Below are 21,441 nucleotides of genomic sequence, written 5' to 3'. Positions count from 1 at the left end.
GTGGGGTGAATGGTATAGTTGAAGGTATTCAAGCAAAATTTATTGAATACTTACTCTCTTTCACCTGTTCTAGTTACTGGGGTTATAGGAATGAATTAAACAGACAAGTCTCTGCCCTATGGAGTTTACATTAGAAGGGTGTGAGATGGACAGACAGAAGCCAGATATTTCCAGACAAAACAGGTTATGGAGAAAAATAAGCATGATAACCTTATTGGTTTAGCAGCCTTGGGAATAAGTAATATTAGCTGAAAGGGTGGACAGAACAGGCTAGTTTGGTGAGGTGTTACTGAGTGGGTGATATTTGAGCAAAGATCGGATAAAGGTGAGGAAATGAGCTGTGTAGAATCTGTAGGAAGAAGGAAAGGCCTTATTGAGTTCAAGGAACTCAAGATAGAAAATGAGGTCAAATAGCATGGGGGCAAAGAGGCAGGGGAGTAGGGGGTACTCACTTATCATTAGGGCTTGTTTTAGGTCATTGTGAGAAGTTCAACTTTATTTTTGAGTAAAATGAGAAATCATTGGGGTTTACCTGGGTATTGAACCCAGGGGTGCTTAACCAGTGAGACATGTTTTCAGCCCTTTTTTATTTTATTTTTTAAAATTTTGCTACGTTGATGAAGGCTTCTCTAAAAGTTGCTGAGGCTGGCTTTGAACTTGTGATCCTTGTGCCTTAGCTTTCTACTGGTGTTACAGGCATGTATGTATCACCATATGTGGCTTTTGGGGGCTCTTGAAGATAGTAACATGATATGACTTACATATTAAGGTAGTCACTGTGGCTCCTGTATTGAAAGTAGATGAAGCAGGGGTAAAAACGGGAATACCAGTTTGAAGGCTTTATAGTTATTCAGGTGAGATGTAATTATGTTGGAGCAGAATAACAAGAAGTATGTTGAGGTAGTCAGATTCAGGATATATTTTTGAAGATGCAGCAATATAGTGTTGATGACAATTTAAATGTGGTTTATGGTAGAGGAGTTGAGTATGCAAATATAAGTAACAGATGGGGAGAAAGTTAATTAGAGGCAAAAAACAGATGAGTTCAGTTTTGGACATGCTGATTTTTAATGTCTATTAGAAACCCAGTGGAAGGGTTAGATAGGTTATCTAGAACCTGGAATTAAAGACACAAACTTGGAGTCATCAACATAGATAATATTTAGAGTCAGAAAAGTAAATGAAATGACCAGTTAAATGAAGGAACAGGACTGATCAGTGGGCACTTCAACTTTAAGAGGTCTGTGAGAAAAGAAACCAGTAAAGACTAACAAGGAGCAGTGTCGAAAGTCTGAAGAATCAAGATTATGAAGTCCTGGAAATGAAGAAAAGGTTTCAAAACAGAAAGAGTAATCCTCTGCATCAGATAGAGCTCATAGGTCAAGTAAGATGAGGATTTGAGAATAGGTTACTAGACTTAGCAATGTAAAGTTATTAGTGACCTTGAGGAGTTTTGGTGGTATAGTGTGATGTGGGTGAAAGACGATTGAAATGGGGTTATAGGAGATGAAAGAGAAAATGGGATCAAGAATTTTTTAATTGCTTACTGTAGCTACAGCATGTTTTTATTTTAGTTTTGGAGATGGTCTTGCTAAGTTGCCCAGGCTGGCCTTGAACTTGGAATCCTCCAGTCTCAGCCTTCTGAGTTGCTAGAATTACAGATGGGTGCCACTACGCCTGGCAAGAGTTTTTAAAGATGGTAAAACAATGTTTGTATGCTATTGTTTGTTGTGATCCAGCAGAAAAGAAAAAGTCATGATTCCAAATTAAGAATTGCTAGAGAGAAATACATAAGAAAGAGAGAGGTTATGGAATTATGTACAAGTAATGAGAATAAGTATGGGTACAGATGCTGGGAAAGATTTGGTGATTGAAACTTGCAGTTTTCTTCTGAATACTTCTGTATATTTCCAGTGAAATATTAAACAGAGTCTTCACCTGAGAATGAGGATGGGAAAGAAAGTATTAAGGTTGAATAATTATGAAAAGAGTGAGGAAACTGGGCACAGTGGCGCACACCTATAATCCCAGCAGCTCGGGAGGCTGAGGTAGGAGCATCGTGAGTTCAAAGCCAGCCTCAGCAAAGGTGAGGCACTAAGCAACTCAGTAAGACCATGTCTCTAAATTAAATATAAAATAGGGCTGGGGATGTGGCTCAGTGATCAAGTGCCCTTGAGTTCAATCCCTGATACCCCCCCCCACACACCTCCCAAAAAAGAGTAGGGAAATATATGACTGCCAGGTACTATTAAGAACTCACTTGATATTCTTGGTTATGAGTTTAAGATGAAACCAGTAAGCATGGCTGTGTTGTTTTTCTCTGCTTATGCAGTCATAGAATAGGTAAAGGATTGGATTTTGTTGGAATTAGGATTTGCTAGTTGTGCATGAGAGCAAAGAGTAAAGAGTGGAAGACGGATGATTTGACTTGTGGAATTTAAGATCATTAAAGGGGCTGAGGCTGTAGCTCAATGGTAGAACACTTGCCTAGCACATGTGAGGCATTGGGTTTGATCGTCAGCATCATATGTAAGTAAACAAAGATATTGTGTTCATCTACACCTAAAAATACTTTAAAATAAAAAGATTGTTAAAGAAGGAAAATAAGAGCAAGAGGGAGGTGGTAGATTATTGATCTTTGCACAGTTAAAGAATTTTTGGAATTGGGATATGGGAAGAAGAGAATTGGAAAAAAATAGGAGGTGGGAATCCTTATCCAGTACTTAAAATTGAGATATTAGAGGAGTTGCAGTTGTGGATAGTTCCCAGGTCAGTGTCAGAAGGTACTGTGGAAGTGAGTAATGATAATAGCTTAGAGAATAGCAGAATAGGAAGAGTTTGAGGAAATGAAAGGATATAAGAAATAATATGAATATGAAAGTACCACTAATTGAGAAAGGATTTGTATTAGAAGGTTGACAGCAAGCTATATAAGGTCAAACAATAAGGGGCTAGTGACCTGTGAGTCTATAGATGGCATGTAAAGAAAAGTAGTATGGGTGGTATGATTTAATGACATGAAATCCAAAGCTGAAGTAGATTGGTGATGTCCTGTAACAAATAAAATAAAAGTTTATCTCTATTCTTCATTATCCAGAATTAATAATTTTTAGTTATTGATGAAGCTTTCAACTGAAGATTTGCAGTGTTAAAAATTAATTTCTATGGCTTTATTATTTAAATAGTGAAATGAAAAGTTTAGAGGATATGTTTATCACAGATCATATAAATAAAGGTAATTATTGATTTTCCAAAAACCATTAAAAAATAAGCTTCTGGTGTTTTAACAGATGGGAAATAAGACCAAGATTGCAAAATGTCCTTTAAGAACAAAACAAACTGGACACATTATAAAATCACAAAATACTTGTATTGGGAGTGGAAAACTTTTCCAAAAGAAGACAATTGATTTGGGAACCTCACAGGCAAGAGGTGAAAAAAATAGAATGATACTTTCACCCACTAAGGATTTATGTAAGCAGTATACAGACAAAGACTGTCTTTGTTCCCCAAAAGGGATTTCATCTACAACCCCCAATATACAGAAGACTAGAAACACCACAGATATATCTCTAGTAGACAAACAGAAGTCTCACAAGAAGCACATCACAGTTGAAAACATGAACAGTGGTTTGATGTGTCTAACACAAGACCAACTACAACATATTTTGATGACTGTAAACCAAGGAAATGGATCTGTTTCCCTGACTGAGAATGGAAAGGAGGAAGAAACAAGTAAGATTTTTTTCCTGATTTTGTGCTGACTATTTTCTTAATATTTGCTTTAGAATTCCACATTCATTGGTTATTATGTAAGTACCTCTTAAATTCAAATGTAACATATATCATCTTAAAATAATTATTCTTTTAGAGGACTTTAATATATGAAATTACTTTGATAATAATGATATGCCATGTTTTAAGGTTAATGCTCAAAATATTATTCATGTGCACTATAGCCTTAAGAAATCTAGTTTCTGTGAACTTCAGAAAAGCTGTTAAATAACAACAACAACAACAAAAAAAACAACAAAGACTTGTACTTAATTTAGAATTTCTGAGGCTTTACTTACATTTAAAATAACTATATAAAATAGTTTTAAACAAAACCATCTGTGGTATTTCTAGTGAAAACCAAAGGAACTTTGTGAAGACTTGAGTTGTTGCTGAAAAACATTGCTTTCCTTGGCCCCTTTATTTGTTCTTCATGTCCCTCATGCTATATAAGGTCAAACAATAAGGGGCAAGTGACCTGTGAGTCTATAGATGGCATATATGTTATGTTAGGGATTCCTGTACTGTTTTTTAACCAGTATAAAACACAGACTTAAAAGGAGTACTAGAATGTTACATGCCCCGTTTCACAAGTCAGGTATTGTGTTATGTTTTTAAAGCCTTCTAATTTCAACTTTGGGCTAGGAATTATGACTCTGAAACTAATAGAAATACCACTAAAATTTTATTAGGCAATAATGAGATAAATAAAAGTAAAATTGGCTGTCTCCATGGCTAAGACCCCACAACTAGTTTGGAGGCTAGGCAACTCCTGTAGACTACTACCACATTCATGTTAGAGTCATTTACTTTCTCTTGATCATAGGTTATTTGTAAAATAGGGAACCTGATTGTGTCTTTAAGGCTAAAATTCTAGCTCAGAGAACAAAAAGTAGCAACTTAATGGGTATCATAAGACATGATATCAACAAAATTAAAAGCACATTTTTCTCAATTATGTATTGACTTGTCTGTTAGGTATGCTTTCTTTTCACTGGGAGAACTAGCTGGTTCAGGAGGAATTTTTAAGTCAATATATAAGCCCTCCGTAAAAGTCTTTCGTTATTTGCTATTATAGCTGGGGTGTAGAGACACTTGTTCTTGAAAAAGTTTTCTGTTGATTTTATAGCTAAATGAGAAGAGTAAGTTCAGAGTAATGAATTTTAATTAATTGCATTTATTCCCTTTTAGGTTATGATTTTATGTTATTTATATTTGTGAAAGTATATTGGCAGGAGTAAGCAGAGATTTATTTTTCTTTTATTGTTCACTTGGTTTCCTGTTTGATACAAAAAGTTGTATGTCTTTGGCCACAAACAAGCCATCTAATCTCCGGGCTTCAGTTTCCCTTTTTTTTGACAGATACCCACCTCAAAGATTGTTTTGAGAGTTAAATTAGATAACGTATAAGATTGTTTTGTTTTTTAACCATGTAGTACATTGCCAAGATAAGTTATTGCACTAGCTGTAATTTAGTGTTAATTTTAAAACATGCATTTTGACTTCCTAGGTCAGGATAGTCTCCATTTGAACAATATTCCCAATCAGCCAAAGGACAAGAACATTATGGGATTACTCCAAAAATATGAGGCTGTTTCATCTATTCCAGATGAAAATAAATCTGTCTTAAATAAAAATCAGGAGGCACCTAAACAATATGAACAGAAAATTGCCCTGTATGTAACTCATATCTACTACTATGGGATCATCTTGGGAATATGGTTTTGCTTTACTTCCATGTGAAATATTTACTCTGAAGCTATTTAAAAGCTTATTGCTTTATTTTTATGGAGTTAGTCACGTAAAAACCTATAATGATAATGTCTCTGGGTTTTTTTGTTTTTTATTACATTAGAGAGAATGAATGGAAACCAGGAGATATATTCAGTACTCTGGGGGAAAGAGAACGTGATAGAAGTTTGTTAGAAGCAAAAAAAGCCCAGTGGAAGAAAGAACTAGGTAATTTTTATACCTTTTATTGTAGTTTTATTGGTCTATGAAATATAGAGTGAGGACCAATTATATCTTTTAGCATATTATCAAAAATCTTGTTTTATAACATTTCACATCTAGAGTATTCTTCTACAAATCCAAATGAAACTGTGATTTCACATGGAAAATCACAGTTGTCTCTTTTTGTTTGGTATACTGTGGTGTGCACCCCAAAAGCATTAATGTCACTGTTATCCTTTCACAGTCCTGGTAGCTCAAGAAAGGATTTCTAAATTTTTGTATTTTTTGAGTACAGAAGTCCTATGGATTTAAAATGGTTTTATTTAAAAAATTATTTAACACATGTGAGGCACTGGATTCAAACCTCAATACCATATAAAAATAAACCAAATAAAGGTATTGTGTCCATATAGAACTAAAAATATTTAAAAAAGGAATAATCAGGGTTGAGGCTATAGCTCAGTGGTAGAGTGCTTGCCTGGCATGTGTGAGGCACTGGGTTTGATCCTTAGCACTACATTAAAAAATAAAAAAAGGCATTTTAAAAAAAGGAAAAATCAGTGATATCAAGCAGTATTCTAGTTAGAAACAAACTTATTGCTGTCAGCCCAAGAATCTAATAACAAAAATTTATAATTCCAATTATGAAATTTTGTTAATTACTAAGAAATACCCATTACTTCTTAGACTTAACTTAGGGTCCAGGTACTACAATTTAGAAAATATGGCTTAACATTTGTACTTCTTGGAAATCTTGGAAATAACTACAATAAAGATATGAGATGAACTATAACATCTACTCAACTGGGAAGTCTTGTGAAACAATTACTGATGGTTAAGTAATTTAGCAAAAAAGAAGAAATAGGGAATGAATTGAAGGTTTGGAGGTCTGTGTATTTTATGTCACGATTTCACCTTTAAATGTTTTCAAGCTGGGCATGGGGGGACACACCTGTAATCCCAGCAGCCCAGGAGTTATGAGGCAGGAGAATTGCAAGTTTCAGACCAGCCTGGGTAACTTAGACCCTGTCTCAAAATAAAGAGGGCTAAGATGTAGTTCAGTGGTAGAGCACCCCTGGATTTAACTCCAAACACCACAGAAATAAATATATGAATATTTTTTTTTCAGCACATTTAACTTATCAAATTACAATACCAAATTTGTGAAATAAGATGGAACTACTTGGAAATAACTTAAGTATTTCATGCTTAAATATTTTCTTAAATAATTTACTTTTTTTAACCTGATACTGTTAGCAAGGAGAATTTCTCTGTTTTTAAAGTCATGAGAAATAATGACTAACATACTTACTTTGTGCCAGATCCTAAACCAAAATAAGAACTAAGGATTTAGAGATGTTAACAGCAGTTTGCCAACAGTCATGTGACTAGGAAGTGGTTGAGCTTGAAGTTGATTGTCAGGTTCCCTGCTTTCAGAGTTCTAGCTTTAAATTTTCAAAGTGATAACTGAATGAATGATATAGGAAAGTAGAACATCATAATAATTAACATCAAATAAGTTATTCTGAAAAAAAGTTCCATATTGGTAAATGTGATAATAAAAGCAATATTCTTATATCCATTCGTACCATAGTGATTAAAAATTTTATTTCATATCCTTAAAAATTCCTCTCCGCCGGGGCTGGGGATGTGGCTCAAGCGGTAGCGCGCTCGCCTTGCATGCGTGCGACCCGGGTTCGATCCTCAGCACCACATACCAACAAAGATGTTGTGTCCGCTGAGAACTGAAAAAGAAATATTAAAAATTCTCTCTCTCTCTCTCTCTCCTCTCTCACTCTCTCTTTAAAAAAAAAAAAAAATCCTCTCTGCCTTGTGAGTTAATTTCCTACCTAAAAAACAATTTCAATTAAATCTGTGTTAGAATCTGCTCTGCAGTATTTAAGGTCATGATTTGTTTACATGATTTTTTTTTTTACAGTTTTTATACATTTTTTTTTAAAAAAGGACATTATTTACAGATGAACAGGTTGCTTTAAAGAAGAAAGAAAAAGAAGCTTCTGAAAAGTGGAGTAATTCTTGGAAAAAATCTGAAAGTGATAAAATAATGTGGGAAAAACTTCAAATTTTAGACCAATCTAAGGTAAGAATATCAAAATAAAGCATTTTGTTTGATTATCTTAAGACATCTTTATTACAATATTTAAAATGCTAAGCAGTGTTCATATTTTAAAATTTGTTTTTAAAACTCATTAAGGGGCCTGCGGATATAGCTCAGTTGGTGGAGTGCTTGCTTCAAATGCATAAGGCCCTGGGTTCAATCCTCAGCACCAAAAAACAAAAACAAAACCACAAAAACAAAACCACACCACAAAACTCATTTAAGGGAAAAAAAAACCTTACTTGTTATGTGGTGTTTTATGACAAGAGTTTACAAGTTATGACCTGAACTAGTTTCTGTTTGCATTCTGTAAATTATCTTGCTATGTGTTAGTTGGTGAGCATAGAGGCCTTAGGCACCTCCTTTAGGCTCCAATAAAGGAGCACTGCAGTTTTTTTAAACGGCTCAAAAAACTTTAACCATTCATGTGTGATAGCCACTACAAGGTTATCAAATCAGCTCAAAAAAGGTGTTTTCATATCAAAGATGAGTGTATGCCAGATATCCTTCCCATATTGCTTTTATGATCTTTAAATTTTATTTATATTTAATTTTAGATAAATAGTACCCTTGTTTTTCTTTTCTTATTTCTTTCCATCTGCTGGCTCTTCAAACATTCAGTTAGTTTCCTTGTCAGGTTATGGTGGTCCAGTCCTAAGTGTCAGTACTTTGAATATCTAGACCCTTTAGTGCTTGATTTCAATATAACCAGTTTTCCTTAGAGGAGTAATTCTGAATTCTCCTTACTTTTAATTACAGATTAACTTTTATGAGTGTTTTATAATTTAATAAAATTAAATCCTTAATTTACCATTTCTTTTTTACATGTATAATCCCTTCTACCTTATGAACATTTATATTTTAACAAATGTATTCTGAAAACAATGTAGTAACCTAAAAAGGTTGTTTAGATGGTGGAAATTTTTAGCACTGTGGCCTAATTAGGTAAATGCCTTGTAGATCAGTGTTGACTGGCCTGTTTTGATATATGTTGATAATTTAACATTAGCAAAAAGAAATCTGAATTGCATTTTTCTATTGTCCCAGAAGTTACTTTTGACTCACTGATAGAAATAATTTTGGAAAATCCTATAGTTCTGGGCGATAATTTTAAATGTGTGAAGTTTTGAAGTTGATTTATCCAGATAAAGTACAGGTTGTGCTCAAAATTTGGATTTTAATTTGAAAATCCAAAATTTGATGTTTCAACCTCTAAAACCTTTTGAGTACCATTAAGAAGTCACAAGGGACAATTCTACTCTGACTTCATGTGACAGTCACAAAGGTGCACTAAAAAATATCCTATGAAACTACCTTCAGACTATGTATATAAAGTATATATGTGACTTAATTTTGTGATTTGGCTTGGGTCCCATCTCTTTAATCTCTCTCATTATGTATATGCAAAATTCCAAAATCTGAAACATTTACGGTAGCATTTCAGATACTCAGTATGTGCCATTAAAAGCAGCAACTAAAACTTAACTGAAACTTTCCATAAAGTTGACTTATTCACTTATGAAAATATAACATATTTTCAGTTACCAAACTTCAGGTTGGAATGTTGGCATGTCATTTATTCCTTAATACATTGCTTTTCTTTTTTTTTTTGGTACTGGGTAGTAAACCCAGGGGTGCATAACCACAAAGCCATAGCCACATCATTTGTTTTGGGACGGGATCTCACTAGGTTGCTTAGACTGGCCTCAAACTTGCCATCCCTCTGCCTCAGCCTCCCTAAGATTATGGGTGAGCACCACCACACCTGGCAGTTTGCCCTACACCTGGTCATTTGTTGCCTGTGATTATGAGTCAAAAGTAAATAGGACTAGAAGCACTTTTTTTTCTAACAGTTATCAAGGAATTTAGACAATATAAAATGTTAGGAATTTTATTTTCTACAAATGGCACAGGTAAAATTTTCAGGCATCAGTGGGTATTTATAGAATTTGTTATAATTATAGAATATATAATATAGAATATACAATTATAGAATTTATTAGTTTATAGAATTTGTTATAAAATAAAAAACAAATCAGAAAATGTTGACAGTAAATAAGCTTTATCTAAATGCACATGTGTGAAATCTCATGATCTCAGCATATGGAGTTCTGATGCAAACTGCTGATAGCATTCTCTAACATCAATCCCTAAGATATTGAAGAAACTGAAGGGAGCAGTATTTTTGGTGTGTTGGGTTGGTTGGTGGCATGGAGTGGAAGCAAACCAGGACTATCTATGGGAGAATAAAGTAAAATTGTTGGAGTTCTATCCCTGCTAACCTGCTTCCTCCCACCCCAGTGCCATTGTCTTAAATAACGCCTCACATTACTTTTATTATAATTCAAATCATTGTTTTTAGCTGTCCTCTAGGAAAAAAATCTTGGACAGTGCTCACTTGAATCTCATTCCAGGAATTGGGAAAATCATTTGGGGACCACTATCACCACTAAATTTACAGGCCTGGTCATTTAAAGAGTACTACCAAAGAAGGAAGCCCTGACTTTAGGAGTTGTTCTGAAGGTTAGAAAATAGTTGTGATTTAACTAATAATGCCTGGAACTTTCTACCTTCAGATCAACCTGCTCTCCATCATAGTTAACTACTGAATTTACTGAATAATCATTTCCAGACAGTTGTGATACTAAGTTATTGACTTAACTGATTTAACTCAGTTAAGGTTCCTCTGTATCAACATTAGACTCAAATTACATTTGATATTATTCAGAAGGCTGAGAAGTGATAGACTCAGTTTAATGTTAAATAGTTCTTACATAGACAACTTTAACTTCTGCATATTTGGGAATTAACAGTCATACTACTAAATACTAAAATCATAATGGAAAACACAACTACAGTACTTGAAACACACACGCATATTAAAATATGAGGTGTTAAAGGGTAGAATTCAGGAAGCTTCCTTTCAGAAAAAAAAAAAAGAAACTTTTAAATCAATAAGCAAGGTGCCCATCTAGAAAAAAAAAAGAATAAATCTAAATTAGACGATATAAATAATAAAAATAAGAGTACCTATGAATGAAATAAGTGGACAAAATTCTGGAAAAATATATAACAAAAGCAGCCTTAGAAACAGAAAGCGAGTCCTGTAACAGGATAGGTAAATGTAGCTCTGGTTAAAAGCTTTTTCTCACAAGGGAAACAACATACTCACGTGGTTTTGCTGCCAGTTTCTACCAAATTTTAAAAGAATAAATTTCAAATTTATACAGACTCTCAGGCAGTAATAGAAAAAAGGAATATCTGATTCATTGCACAAAACCAGTGTAACCTTGACAAGTCCAGGAAAAAAAACAAAAAAAAAAGGAAAATTAGTTTTATTTCATTCATAAATATACAAACAATTCTTAAAATACTAGTAGGTAAAACTCAGTAATGGATGAAAAAGTCATGGCTAAGATCAGTGCATGTTCTGTAGCTTGGGAAATTTTTTTAAATCCATTGTTGTTCTGCTCTAAAACTTACCCTTTTATAATTTGTGATGCTGTCATAGTGGGGTGATTTTTAAAGTATTTCTCTGATTTTTTTTTCCATCTGACTTCTCCACATGGAAATTGGGTCCTCCAGTTGTGGAATAAAAGTCACCATGCTCTAGTAAGCTTAACTCTCAAAATCCAATAATTAATAAACAACCCAATATTTAAAATTTGGTAAAAAATACTTGAGGAAGATATGGCAGATAAGAATGGGAAGGACTTGGCAATCATGAAATAACAATAAGGGCTTTCTGGACAAGGGCAGAGTCGTCACGGAGTGTTCTTTTCCCAAAGGTACATTCTTATATAAAAAGCTTAAGTAGAGAATTAAAAGGTTTCCTTGACTTATATTTAGATGTCATATCCTTCTAGTATGATGTTTAAAATTTGGTTTTGAGAATTGGAAGTCAAAATTTTAGCGAGAAATGCCTGACTGGGTTCAACTATATAAATAATTTTGGCAAATTATATAAAGTAGCCAGAAAAGAGAATTGAACTTTATTAGTTGGTTTGATGATTGTTTAGGAAGCAATGCTGCTGGAGCATCCTTTTGGTGATGTGAAACAAGAACAGAGAAAATGGATTGAAGAGTTGAATAAACAAGTAGAAGATGACCAGCAAAGGAAAACAGAGGAAAAAATTATATTTTCAAAGGTACCTTAAGTTTTTATAGCTATAAGGAAAAAACTAATTTTGAAGTCTTTAATCATATTAACTTACAAGTATCCTGAAATTACTTGATAAGACCAGAGTATTTACGTTTGCTCATGTGAACCTGGGTTGATTGAATGCGTCTAATGTGATTTTGCGTAGCTTCTTATAAATTTCCTGATTTTTTTGAATTTCTCATTTGCTTTCCATGTGTAAGGCATCAAAACAATACAATTTTGTTAATTTTTATGTTTATTTTGGTTAGTGATTTTTGGAAATCTCATGTTTGGATGTCATTTAGGAATTTATGTTGAAACAATTGGGAAAATTCTCAGCAGTTCTTATTTGTCACAATTAGGGTGAGGAACATGACAGATGGGCAATGCATTTTGATTCACTAAAGAGTCATCCTGGTTCTCGGTCTCAGCTCTCCTCTCGATCAACACAGAAACAACCAGAGTACTTCTGTGTCTCTCCTGATACTCAGGAGCTGGCTGATGTCAGTAGTGTTTATACACCTACAACTGGAAGCCAGTTCGAAACTTCAGAAGAGGAGCACATAGCAAAACCTCTTAGGGATGTGGCTGAGGCAAACAATCAGAAAACGAAGTAAGTTTGTTCTTCAAAATTTATTGATTTTTATGAAAATGTGTTTTATTTGGAGTATTAATATGTCTTAATTCGTTTCAGGTTTGATATATATATTCTTTTCAAGCAAAAATGATGTAGGCTATGGAAACTACTTTTTTGGGGTTCTGAATAGCTAATGTATATATCTTGTCAGCTTCCTTCGTTCTATGACTGCTCTCTTGGACCCAGCACAGATTGAGGAACGGGACAGACGGCGACAAAAACAGTTAGAACATCAGGTATTGCATTGCAAAATACTGTTTGCCTTAATAAGTACTAGTATAACCAACATTACGCCTTAATAAGTACTAGTATAACCAACATACACCTAAGTAGCTGGAAGCTAAAATTCTGGTATAAGCATAGCGTACAGATCCTATTCCAACCTGTGAAGAATCCCTACCTCAACTGACATGAAGTTGGAGAATTAAGTTTATGCTGAGAACCAGTCACACTACAGCCAGGTACATGTCTTGTAGTAGAGAAGGCTCTTAGGATGTAAGACTTTGTACTGTCTTGGGTTAGTCTTGGATATTTTTTCAATTTATTTCCCCAGAGTCCTGTTCAGGCTGAGAATTAGTTATTGGTTTCTTTGAAAGGGAACCATATGGGCAACTGAAGTAGAATTATGATTCAGAAACCTGGCAGATAAAAGGTTAAAACTCTTCCAGGTTTCTCTCATGTGCAAAAGGTAGACAGGAAAAAGGAAAAGGTGTGTGGGTTGGAGGCCATCTCATGAAAATCAAAGGGAGATCAGTAGAGGAAAAGGAACTAAGGGGAGGGAGGGAAAAAAGTGCTGAGGAGTGATTTTGGCCAAATTATATTGTTAGAATATGTGCATGTACAAAACTTTCAGTTTTAGTCTATAAAGTGTTTAAGTGAATAATTTTCCTTAAATCAGAACTTTTTTTTTCAACTCATTGTTGAGATGTGTCTTGCTGTGTTGCCCAGGTTGACATTGAACTCCTGGGCTTAAGTGATTCTCTTGCCTCAGGCTCCTGAATAGTTGAGAGTGTAGGTGCCATACCTTTGATATTTGAATGATTTGGTGTAGCTGTTCTTAATTTTACTTGGTTTACTGAACAGTTTATATAGCTTCTGCCATTTACCAGGCAGTATCTGCAGTACTTTCAGTTTTTTCTATCTTCAAATAGCCCTCCTGGGAATGAAGAAAAAGTAATTACATACAGCTTGACTGGACAAGTGGAAGATGGGAAAAACACATTACAAATTTTAACATTTTAATTTGACTCATATATAATATTTTCTGCATCAGTATGGATAAAGTTTATTGAGTTACCAAAATATATGAAATACGGATTTTTATTCATGGCAGTAATTAATGTGATTTTATGACTAGAAAGCAATCACTGCTCAGGTAGAAGAGAAGCGCAGGAAGAAGCAGCTGGAAGAAGAGCAAAGAAAGAAGGAAGAACAAGAAGAAGAGCGTCGCTTAGCACGGGAACGAGAAGAGATGCAGAAACAGTATGAAGAAGACATACTTAAGCAAAAAAAAAAAGAAGTACATATTTATATTTAAACTCTTTGACATTTTAGAATAAAAATGTTTTTTAGAGGAAAAATAACAGAATTTGAACATTAGTGTGTGGAAGTGTAAAGCTATGTGTGGAGACATCTTTAAAGAAAAAAGGGAGAACCTTACGGTTTTATTTCATACAATATAGTTCTCAAACACTGTACTGCTTTGGCTTTTTTCTTTCTGCTGAGGAGGTCAAGGTGAGTTAATATAGCACAAAGTTAATTCATATGCTTGATGTTGAAAGAAATGGTTGGCTTTTCTATCCATATCACTTATAAACAGATGCATATTTTGCAGAGTGATTGGGTAGGATTGATGATAGTTTTGTGGCTATTAGAGGATTCTTCTGTGTTAGCTAGGGGAGAACCCCTTTGTTAAGTGACTGAGAAAAAGTAGGTAGGGTAGTATGGAGTGCCACCTTAGCTGACCTGACAAAGAGGAGATCAGAGACATTTGGTTGCCAGAGATTTTTAAAGAGAACGAACAGAGTCTGCATTTTCTTGTTTTTTTTTTTCCACTTGGCATCTTAAATTTAGCCATAATATTGTGTGCTCTCACAGTAATTTCTTTTTTATTGCTATGTAGTGTTCTGTTTGTGAGCATATAGCAGTGTATTATCCATTCCTTTGTAGATTTTTCTTTTTCAGTGTTGGAAATTGAACTTGGGACCTTAAGCATGCTAGGTAAGGCAAGCCCTCTGTCACTAAACTGTCTCCTCCCTTGCTTTTTTTTTGGTGGGGGTGGTACTGAGCCATCTCCCCAATCCTATTTTTTTTTAAATTTTATTTAGATGTTGATGAACCTTTTATTCATTTATTTATATATATGTTTTCATCCTTCACTCCAAAGTTGGCTAGTAGGGTTCTGATTTCATTAGCATGAATAGCCTGAGGCAGCTAACCCTATAAGATATCTTGAGAAAAAGTATCATTTGTTTCACTGCAAGTGCCTTCAAATACTGTTTTACCTTTTAGTATTCATTTTCAATTTTAACAGAACTGTAAAATTGACAGTTTTTAAAACTTTGAAAAGGTGAAATGGCTAAAAAGTTTTTATATTTTTATATAAGCTCAAAAAAGGCAGAACTTTGCCTTTCACTCTTCTACTTCCAGTGTCCAGACCAGTATCTGACATGTAAAAAGCTTAGGAAATATATTAACTGAGAGAATAATTTTTACAAGATTGATAATTTTATTTAAGAATTTATATGTCAATATCAATAGGAAATCATGACTCTCAAGACCAATGAGCTATTCCAAACAATGCAGAGAGCACAGGAGTTGGCACACAGACTAAAACAAGAACAGAGAATCCGAGAATTGGCTCAAAAGGGACATGACACTTCTAGATTGATGAAAAATCTTGGTGGTAAGTGATTAATCAGAATTTTACCTTTTATTTTTAAGATGATTTAAATACTTGCTCATTTAACTTTATTTAGAAATGCATATTTGAAAATTACAAGTAGAACTAAAGCTTTCATACTTTTGTTGTTCCCTCTTTTGCAATATTGGGATCAAACCCACAGCTAGTGCATGTTAGGCACACATTCTACCACTGAGCTGGATCACAGGCCCTTCACAATTTCTTCTGTGTTGTTTACAGTGATGCTGTGACAGAGGTCAAATGTGTACTTTTGAACCCATGATTACAAAGAAAACAACTGTGATTTCCCTAAGTTAATTTAAGGATTAGAATACAAGTAAAACTTTATAAAATTTTATAAAATTTAGGCTAGCCTTCTAAATCTTTATTGCAGCATTCATTCTGATTTAAGCTAAAAGTTGTGTGTGTACTGCTGTGCTATACATAATTACTTTTTTGTTGTTGGAGATTTAAACCAGGGCCTCCAGTCTGCTATTCAAGCACTCTTACCACTGAGTTTTCTCCAACCCCCTGTACATAAAATGATACTTAAGGGATAATTTCTTTTTGCCAGTCGATACAATACAAATGGACTATAATGCATCCATTACCATTTCAAATTCAAGACATGACTCTGAGGAAGCCAGTGACAAAATGAACTCATGTATCAATTCTGCGACTTCTCCTAGGAAGGATACTGGTGTGCAGACAGGTATATAAAATTTTCATTTGTTAAATATTACCAGTAAGTTAATAGCTTTATTGAGATATGTCCACAAATACACTAGAAAACACTCATGGACATATTTATAGTTGTGTAGCCAGAACCCAATCAATTTCAGAACCTTTTCATGACTGAAACCTAGTAACCCATTAACTCTCAACCCATTTCGCATTCCGTCTTGGAATATTTCATGTAATTGGCCTAACTTTTAAGGTTCATCAATGTTGTAGTACTTACAATATTCCTTTTTTTGTTCCATTGTGTGAAAATACATTTTGCTTGTTCCTTCATGATTTGATGGACACTGGGGTTTATAAGTATGCTGTTATGAACACTCATGTACAAGATTGTTTTGTACTGGGGATTGACCCTGGGGGCACTTTACTATTGAGTTACATCCCTCTTTGAGACAGGGTCTTGTTAAGTTACTGAGTATGGTCCTGAACTTGTGATCCTCCTGCCTAAGTCTCCCAAGTTGCAGGGCTTACAGGCGTGTGCTACTGTCACCAGCCCAAGTTTTTGTGTGGATGTTTCAGTTCTCTTGGGAAAGAGGAGAAATTAATGAGCATTTTGAAAAACTACCAAACTGTTCTCCAAAGCAACTAACAGTACCATGTTAGGTTCTCACCAGTGGTTGTGGTCGATATTTAATACCAGCATATGAAAATATGCTCAATAAGAGATAAATACTGCCTTATTATCATCATTCTAACTCTGCTTATTAGGAATGATTTTTTTTTTTTTTTAAATGGTGTTTCACTGTGTTACCCAGTCTGGTCTTGGGAATCTTGGATTCAAGTAATCCTCAGCCTTCTCAGTAAGTGGGATGAACAGGAAGCCATTTTACTATTTCACTTTTACCAGTGGATCTTCCTGTCATTACTTGTGATTCTTACGGATCCCAAGAGTCAAACCAACTTGGCTGGCCATTTAGCTATGCTATTATTATCTAAGCCACTGTTTACTGTCTTTGGACCCTATTACCCTACTTCAATATACCAGATTAATTAACTACATCATGGGTATGATTGGTGCCACTGAAATGCACAATTTATTAACGGTTAAAAAATAGGCTATGGTTGTGGCTCAGTGGTAGAGCACTAGCATGCTTGAGGCTCTGGGTTTGATCCTCAGCACCACATAGGTGGACACACAAAAGAATTGCCCTCCAGCAATTGCATTTCTGGGTATACACCCCGTTCCCAAAAAAGACCACCGTTATTTATAATAGCCAAAAAGGAAACATGTGGATGTATGCACAGATGAACAAAATGCAGTCACACCGTAGAATATTTATTAATATAGCATCAAGAAAGAACATACCACACAACATGGATGAACTTTGAGGACTTTAAGTGGCCAGTCACAAAATGACAAGTGAGTGTATTACATAATTCAATTTATATAAACACAAGTAGAATGGTGGTTGCCAGTGATTCTCTACTTTTGCCAAAAGTTTTAGGGGGTAGTAGTAACTAAGAAAATTGTGATGAATTTTGGTATGTCATAGTTTCAATTTTTTTTATAGATGACTTAACTACAGGCATATTCGCCAATGCAGAATCATACTGTGAATATATAAAGGAAAGAGAAATCACAAATTGTTCATCTCCTGAGATTTCTGTAGAATTTAAGACAGACAAGCAAGAATTAAGTAAGAAAAATGCCAACTTAGAAAACAGTTTATGTAATGATCAGTGTAATGAATTTATAAAACCAGAGAAACAAACAAAACACATGAAGAAGTGTCCTAGAAGGCCTGAATGGAATTTAAATAAGCCTCTCAAAAGGTATGTTCCAGCATCAGAAAAGTATCCCATACAGCTTCAAAGGCAGAGAGAAGAAAAAAAGGTAAGGAGGCAGATGGAACTGCTTCATTTGGTAGAGAGAAATAATCCTGAACACCTCTCTCAAAATAGAGGCACTTCATCAGAAGTTCATTCATCTCAACAAGAAACTGAATCACAGAGCAGGTGGCATCTAGTCAAAAAGGTAAAAACCTTTTAAGCATGTATCAATGTTTCTAAAATTTAAAACAGTTTCCCAGCAGTATGTTTTGACAAAGAATAATATGTAAATTTGTAAATAAGTTTTATAGGAACAACAGCCATGCTTATTCTTTTTGTGAATTATCGTTGGCTTTATGCTACACCAAAGACTACATGGCTCAAAAACTGAAAATTGCCACCTACCTCTTATGGTTCTTTATTCGTTTATATAAAAGTCCATGGACATTACCATTATGTGTTGTTCACAAAATGTGTCCATCTTTCAGGAAGAAGAATCTCTGAAAATTCATTCATTGAACAAGGAAAGGTATGTGGCTTATTTTCCATGCCTACTTCTGTGTCATTCTATATATATAGGGAAAGGCAGAGGTTTAAAGAATAAGGATGGCATTTTAGCTGGAAAGGGATGGTTTTATAACTCTGCAAAACCTCTGCATGAACTAGCTAATTAATCTGTTGTGGTTTATCCCCCCCCCCTTTAAAAAAAAACAGGTTTCAGTCATCACCAATTCCAGCAGTGAAAAACAGAACTCAACAAACTCAGACTAATAATATATCACACTTACCACTAAAATATAGTAGCTGTGAAACAGAGAATCTGATCTCAAGAGGTGGTCAAACAGGATTGTCAGCTGGGATGTCTGAATCATCCCATTTTATTCCTTATGTTCGAACAAATGAGATCTATTACCTTGATCCTGATGCACCATTGTCTAGGCCTTCAACCCGGGAACCTCAATACCAAAATTCTCAGGGTATGTAATACCACCTAATACCGCCTAATTTATAAGTGAAGATCAGTGTTAGTTTACTTACAAATCCATAGCATGAATTTGACTTTGTAAATTTTATCTTGCTTCAGATTGTGACCAAGTCTCTGACCACCACATTAGGGATCCACTCCTTAATCCTAACTTGTTGAAAAATAGGGATCGACAGCAAGCAATCCTTAAAGGACTTTCAGAACTGAGACAGGTATGAGCGTTTCACCAAGTCCAGATGTTACCTTTCAAGGGTGGGGAAGACTGTGTGGCTGAATCCCAATTTAAAGTTATATATGCAGGACCTAAAATTCTTAAACAGTGTCACATTAATATAATAATTTTCAATTATGATTTTCCAGTGTGAAATCATTAGACGGTTCAATTTTATTGAACAACAACAAAAAAACCCATACATTTAACAGCAAGACAAAAAACAAATTATGCTTTGATTAATAATGCAAACTGAGTGTAATGAATGTATTGGCAGTTTTAAATATTGATGGCTGAGTAGAAATTACATGTATAATCTTACCAGACTTTCTCCATCTGGGGTTTTGGTTTAGAAATTAGAGGTATAATTTTCCCTCTAGAAAATGTGAATGGGTCACTAAGAAAAGGGTCTAATTTGGGTCTCTCTCTCTCTATATATATATATATAGCTTAAGATAACATGTGAAGGGTGATTGAGAGAAGAGGATTTATTTATAACTACTACATGATATCCAGTTGTGAAGGACACAAGAATTACTCAGGGTGGGGATCAAGCTTAAGCTATGGCACACACACCTTACTAATGTATCAATGTGATTTCAGGGCCTTCTCCAGAAGCAAAAGGAGTTGGAAACTAATCTCATGCCTTTAGCTGCAAATCAAGAAGAAAATTTTAGTTCTTCATTTTAAACAAATGATAAAATGTGCTCACTGTATTTTTCAAGTACCCTATGCTTGTACATTATGTAGTAAATGCTTTTTTTTTTTTTTTAATAAAAGCAGACACTTTTGTAAAAGCTCACTGCTATAAAACTTACCTTAGTAGTCTGGAGTTCCTGACCTGTTCTTCCATGGCTTTTATGTACCTGAGAGTACCAGAAGACTTAACACATTTTTAGACTTTTACTAAATAACCCAAATTCAGTTTAGGCTCCTGTGGATGTTTCTCTAAATCCTGACATTTATTGTAGAAACTGCTGCAATTTTCAAAAATGTAAAAGTTAGAATTAGACCACAGAAAAGTTAATCCGACTTGTATACTTCTGGTTAAAGTTGCTTCTTGTCCTGTGTAAATTAAACTGCACAAAATCCTATGTACACAAAAGCTTAAGTCATCTAATTTTACATATAAAACTGACTTCAATATGAAGCCTAAGTACAGAAATGTACTTAAATATAAAACTTAAAAAGTGCCAACATGAGAATTCAAATACAATATGTTAGAAATATATATTTATTTCAATTTTCAGATGCTTCAACTGATACAGGCCATCATGATTTAAATAAGAGGAAAAACATTTCAGAAAGGATAAGAAACCTTTTGCTTAGAGAAAGAAATATAAATTGTTAATAAATTGTTAATTCACTTAAACAGAAAAAGTTCACAACAACCTTTTTTTTTTTTTTTAAAGTTACCACATTTCTCTTTCATTTTTCCCCCCAATTTATTGGAGATGGAGGTTTCTCTCTATCCAAGCTTTGAGTATAAGCAGATAAAAAGTCATTTTCATTTTCTTGACACTGACTTGATGAAAGGGCATATGGTGTCCCCAAAAATGTCTGATGAGTGAGAACATTAAAATGACTAAACTGATGGGACATATTTAATTGACTCTGGTGAACCTCAAAGTTGCTATATGAATCTTGTTCTGCTGAACTGTTCTCTCCTTCAGAGCATACTATATCATCAACAGAAGAGCTCTCTTCAGAGTCAATTTGGTAAGTCTTATCTTCTAATAAACTTTTTTGCACGTCAAGAGATGACTGCAACTCAATTTGAATATTCTTTTTTTGATCTGTTCCACTGGATCCTTTGGTCTCTTTCGCCAATATTTCTGAATGAAAATTGCTGCATACTTCTATATGTGAGATTTCATCCCCTGAATCCAGAGACATATCCTCTTCATCCTTTTCATCGTTTTCTAAAAGAGCTACATTTAAAAAACAAAAAGTCCTCCTCTATTGAATTACACAATTTGTTTAAGTTTTAAAATTATACACTACTCACACAATATAATGCGTCAGGGTCTGCAAGTCCACAATCCCTTAAAGCTTGGTCTTCTGCCACAAGTTCACTTAGTCACAACACTCACACTAGGTGTGAATGTCCAGATAATCCGATGCTAAAAGCTTCTGCGAAATGTGTTCACGTTTAATGTTGGGAAATCCCAACTCCCAGCTCCAAAGGGGTTAATGTCAAAACAGCAT

At 34.4% G+C, this 21,441-nt stretch overlaps 2 protein-coding genes across 14 annotated transcripts in view; one reads left to right on the top strand and one right to left on the bottom strand.

The window, feature by feature from the left end:
- Positions 1-20,028, top strand: part of CCDC66 (coiled-coil domain containing 66) — a 27,431-nt gene extending 7,403 nt beyond the window's left edge. For 2 of the 6 annotated variants that reach the window (XR_014020906.1, XR_014020908.1), the window contains 14 exons: positions 3,291-3,735; positions 5,285-5,450; positions 5,630-5,733; positions 7,707-7,828; positions 11,866-11,994; positions 12,350-12,600; positions 12,776-12,860; positions 13,982-14,143; positions 15,385-15,529; positions 16,101-16,238; positions 17,779-18,242; positions 18,526-18,566; positions 18,752-19,234; positions 19,837-19,964. Coding sequence is in view for 1 of the 6 variants with exons in the window: in XM_081284911.1 (XP_081141037.1) it covers positions 3,291-3,735; positions 5,285-5,450; positions 5,630-5,733; positions 7,707-7,828; positions 11,866-11,994; positions 12,350-12,600; positions 12,776-12,860; positions 13,982-14,143; positions 15,385-15,529; positions 16,101-16,238; positions 17,779-18,242; positions 18,526-18,566; positions 18,752-19,014; positions 19,122-19,234; positions 19,837-19,923 (2,715 nt within the window). In the remaining 5 variants the exon portion in view is untranslated. Of the gene's footprint in view, positions 1-3,290; positions 3,736-5,284; positions 5,451-5,629; positions 5,734-7,706; positions 7,829-11,865; positions 11,995-12,349; positions 12,601-12,775; positions 12,861-13,981; positions 14,144-15,384; positions 15,530-16,100; positions 16,239-17,778; positions 18,243-18,525; positions 18,567-18,751; positions 19,235-19,836 lie in introns of all 6 variants that reach the window. The other 4 variants (XR_014020905.1, XM_081284911.1, XR_014020907.1 and 1 more) reach the window with 4 other exon arrangements.
- TASOR (transcription activation suppressor) overlaps positions 20,027-21,441 on the bottom strand; it is a 44,888-nt gene continuing 43,473 nt past the window's right edge. For 4 of the 8 annotated variants that reach the window (XM_081284904.1, XM_081284903.1, XM_081284902.1 and 1 more), the window contains one exon: positions 20,027-21,164. In XM_081284904.1, the coding sequence (XP_081141030.1) occupies positions 20,662-21,164 (503 nt within the window). In that variant the 3' untranslated portion in view covers positions 20,027-20,661. The other 4 variants (XM_081284907.1, XM_081284906.1, XM_081284908.1 and 1 more) reach the window with 1 other exon arrangement.

This window comes from Spermophilus citellus (genome assembly GCF_964194105.1).
Source record: "Spermophilus citellus genome assembly, chromosome: 3".
NCBI lineage: Eukaryota > Metazoa > Chordata > Mammalia > Rodentia > Sciuridae > Spermophilus > Spermophilus citellus.
This window is presented reverse-complemented; position numbering and strand designations above follow the sequence as displayed.